The sequence below is a fragment of the Gekko japonicus genome, unplaced genomic scaffold (assembly GCF_001447785.1).
Source record: "Gekko japonicus isolate JY-2015 unplaced genomic scaffold, Gekko_japonicus_V1.1 scaffold1391, whole genome shotgun sequence".
Lineage (NCBI taxonomy): Eukaryota > Metazoa > Chordata > Lepidosauria > Squamata > Gekkonidae > Gekko > Gekko japonicus.
The window spans coordinates 185674-189212 of NW_015168692.1; the positions used below are offsets into that span (position 1 = coordinate 185674).

At 47.3% G+C, this 3539-nt stretch overlaps 2 protein-coding genes across 2 annotated transcripts in view; one reads left to right on the forward strand and one right to left on the reverse strand.

Moving 5' to 3' along the window:
• The window catches only part of POLI (polymerase (DNA directed) iota), a 23525-nt gene extending 23116 nt beyond the window's left edge, over positions 1-409 (forward strand). The window contains exon 11 of the mRNA XM_015415460.1: positions 118-409. Within this exon, the coding sequence (XP_015270946.1) occupies positions 118-409 (292 nt within the window). The remainder of the gene's footprint in view (positions 1-117) is intronic.
• A 2150-nt stretch (positions 410-2559) lies between these two features.
• The window catches only part of STARD6 (StAR related lipid transfer domain containing 6), a 27191-nt gene continuing 26211 nt past the window's right edge, over positions 2560-3539 (reverse strand). The window contains exon 6 of the mRNA XM_015415461.1: positions 2560-2707. Within this exon, the coding sequence (XP_015270947.1) occupies positions 2563-2707 (145 nt within the window). The 3' untranslated portion in view covers positions 2560-2562. The remainder of the gene's footprint in view (positions 2708-3539) is intronic.

Sequence of the window (3539 nt, forward strand, 5' to 3'; positions counted from 1 at the left end):
CGGCATTCTGGGAGCGCACATCAAAACATTTGCTCTTTGGTGCCGTCTGTTGTGCCCCCCGATGGGGCGCCACCACCTGCTGTACTCAGGTCTGCTCCCCGGTGCCTTGGTCCACAGCACAGATCTCTTGAGGTTACTGCAAACGCACCGGCAAGCGAGCATACGTGGTCGGCTTTTAAAAGCTCGTCTCCGGCTCAGCCTCGGTTTTGCCAAGCCTACATTCCAGAGCCGCAGGAACAAACCAATGAAGGAAGTTCCCATGACGGAGATCAAAAAGGAGGGTCTCAGTGCATCCTCCCTTCCAGTGTTGATGCCAAAACATTCTCCGAGCTGCCTGCAGAGATACAGAAGGAACTGCTGGTGGAATGGGAGAGCCGGGAACCGGTTTCCAAACAGCGTGTCGCAGTGATTCCCAGCAAGCTCAAAATGAAAAAAACAGGAGGCCGGCCTTCACCCCGGCAGTCAAACAGTTTATTAAGATATTTTAAACCAGCCTGATTACAGCAAGGCCCTAGGCACGGTGGCTGCTGGCGGAAATGTGGTTTGGATAGGACTGTAGCGAAACGAGCAGTGGGAAACTGACCCATGCATTTGTATAGCTGAGTTATTCTGGAACTATAATGTGATGCTTGTGGCTGGCTAGATTTCATAAGGAAGGCCTGACAGCCCAAAAGGAAAGACATTTTTCTTGGATTAAGGGGAGAGGATCCTAAATAACAGGGAGGTCTTCTTGGGGGCCCAGTTTCTTGGACTAACACATTTATCTCGCTTGTGTTGGGCTGCGTCAGTCATATCTTTCGTGAGGTGTTGTGCTAAAACTGGATGGAATAAGATGATGCATATTTAGGGGGAAAACCATGTACACTGGCAGGGCATATACGCCAGCCTGCGGACAGGGATGGCAGCGAACCACTCCCCGCACCTAGAAAGCTAGCACCTAACAGTGAAGTTAGGCTAGAACTTTGCAATGTACTTTTTTTTCCTATATGGAAGGATTTTTTTAAAAAATGTTAACGTACAGGAGTATTTAAAATTGCAACCCATTCCTATATGCAAACTATAGTATGAAGTGGGACAGTTCCAAAGAACTCAGACCCTCCCCCCCCCCATCTTACAGTGTCACCTCTACCCAAGTTCTTTCCCCGAAGTGCTTATTTATTAAAATAGCGAGGGCAGAACAACAACTAAGAAACCACCTCAGCAACCTTTTCTCTTTAGCCGTGGATCCTCTGGCACTGGGCTTTTGATCTGTGGAAATAAAAGCGTGAAATCTCACGGAGGGAAAGATGAGTAGGGGGCCGTGAGGATCATGAAGACAAGATAAATGGACCGGGGGGGGGGGGCTGTAAACTCTGTGGTCCCGATAAGTGAAAGGGAAAGTTCAAGGAAATAAGCCTTGAAAACCTCTCCTTAAAATGTGAATACTGCGAATAAAGAATACTGTATGTATTGCAACAAAATGTTTCCCTGCATTAAAAGATTTGTAACGTTTGAGGGCAAATAAAAGTTTCTTTCCCCCCCAGACTATGGAGTGAGCCTTAGATCAGATCAGGGCTATTTTTGGGCAGGAATGAACAGGAATGGAGTTCCGTCTGGCTTCAGAGTTGGTTACGCCCACTACAGCCAAAACCTCTGCGTGCCTGGCTACAGGGGGAAGGCCTGGAGAGCAAAACCCCCCCCCTCGGCGACTCCAAGGCGGGCAGGCCAGGGGGCCCTGGAAGGTTAGGGGAGGCATTTAAATGCCCCCTTTGGCCTGTCCAAGGGCCGGCTTGCCCGGGCTCCACACAGCCGCTGGGCACCCAAGCAAGCCAAGGGGAGGCATGGGTGTGGCCTAATGTGCTAATGTGCTGTGCTGTTAGAGGTGTGGCCTAATATGCTAATGAGTTCCTGCTGCGCTTTTTCTACAAAAAAAAGCCCTGGGTCAGATACTTCAAACATATTGTAAAATACAGGATTTGGAAAAAGTCATTTGGGGAGCTTTGTAAGTCTACTTCATTTATTCCTCCCTGTGGTGGAATCCCAGGATCTCTTTTCAGTCTGGCCCTGGATGAAAGGCTGGAATGGTGGCAAGCTACCCAAGTGGTACAGTTGGTTGTTCCTCGGTCTGTTCTAGCGCTCTGAATGTGAAATGGTCACCTTGGAGCCATTTCTTATGAACAAGGTGCGATTTAGCCAGAGCACTTTGACACAACACTAGGTTAATTTAGCCAGAGCACTTTGTTTTTGGATTCTTGAGGGAGGAAAAAGAAATCACAGTTTCCTCTGGAAACCGCTGTCAGTTGGCATGACCACACACTTGCGTTTTCCCTAAAGTCTTCAGCAGATGGCCGCCTCCATGAAACACTGTTGGAGAACTTCCTGGGTGCATCTTGTGTGGCCGCTTTCAAAAGCAAAATGGCAGGTTAGATGGACCTTTGGCCTGCTTCGTTTTGGCCCCTGCTGAAAAAATGAACATATTCCCTTTAAGCCTAAATGAAACCAAACTTCAGTGACAGCTGCACACATGTTAACCAAGAACAACCTTCATTCCACTCTCCGGTAGGCTTTTCTTGGGGCGTCCGGTTACTTCAGTTTCTTAATGCCGGCTCTGCAGTCTGTGATCAAGGTCATGAGGCTAGCTGGCATAACTGACTCTACCACCGAAGGAAGCAGCATTCCTCCTAAATCCACCTGGACAATGGCCAGGATCCTGCAGTGATCTGGATTTCTGAAAGAGAAATAATTATTTGCTAATAAGAGGCATTGAAGAATGTGAGGCACTCCAAAGGGATTTGTCAAAGATGGGCGAATGGGCGTCAACATGGCAAATGGGGTTCAATGTGGCCAAGTGCAAGGTGATGCACATTGGAGCCAAAAATCCTAACTATAAATACACATTGATGGGGTCTGAACTGGCAGAGACTGATCAAGAGAGAGATCTTGGAGTTGTAGTAGATAACTCACTGAAAATGTCGAGACAGTGTGTGACTGCAATAAAGAAGGCAAATGCTATGCTGGGGATTATTAGGAAGGGTATTGTAAACAGATCAGCCAATATCATAATGCCCCTATATAAATCAATGGTGAGACCTCATTTGGAATACTGTGTGCAGTTCTGGTCACCACACCTTAAAAAGGATATTATAGCTTTGGAAAAAGTGCAGAAAAGGGCAACTCGAATGATAAAAAAGCTGGAACACTTTCCCTATGAGGAAAGGTTAAAGCGCTTAGGGCTCTTTAGCTTGGAGAAAAGACGACTGAGGGGTGACATGATCGAGGTTTATAAGATTATGCATGGGAAAGAGCAGGTAGAGAAAGAGGTACTTTTCTCCCTTTCTCACAATACAAGAACTCGTGGGCACTCCATGAAATTGCTGAGCGGTCGGGTTAGAACGGATAAAAGGAAGTACTTCTTCACCCAAAGAGTGATTAACACATGGAATTCACTGCCACAGGAAGTGGTGGCGGCTACAAGCATGGACGGCTTCAAAAGGGAATTAGATAAGCACAAGTGGAGACCCGCAACAAAATGTTGCGTACTGTTGGGTCTCCACTTTTTC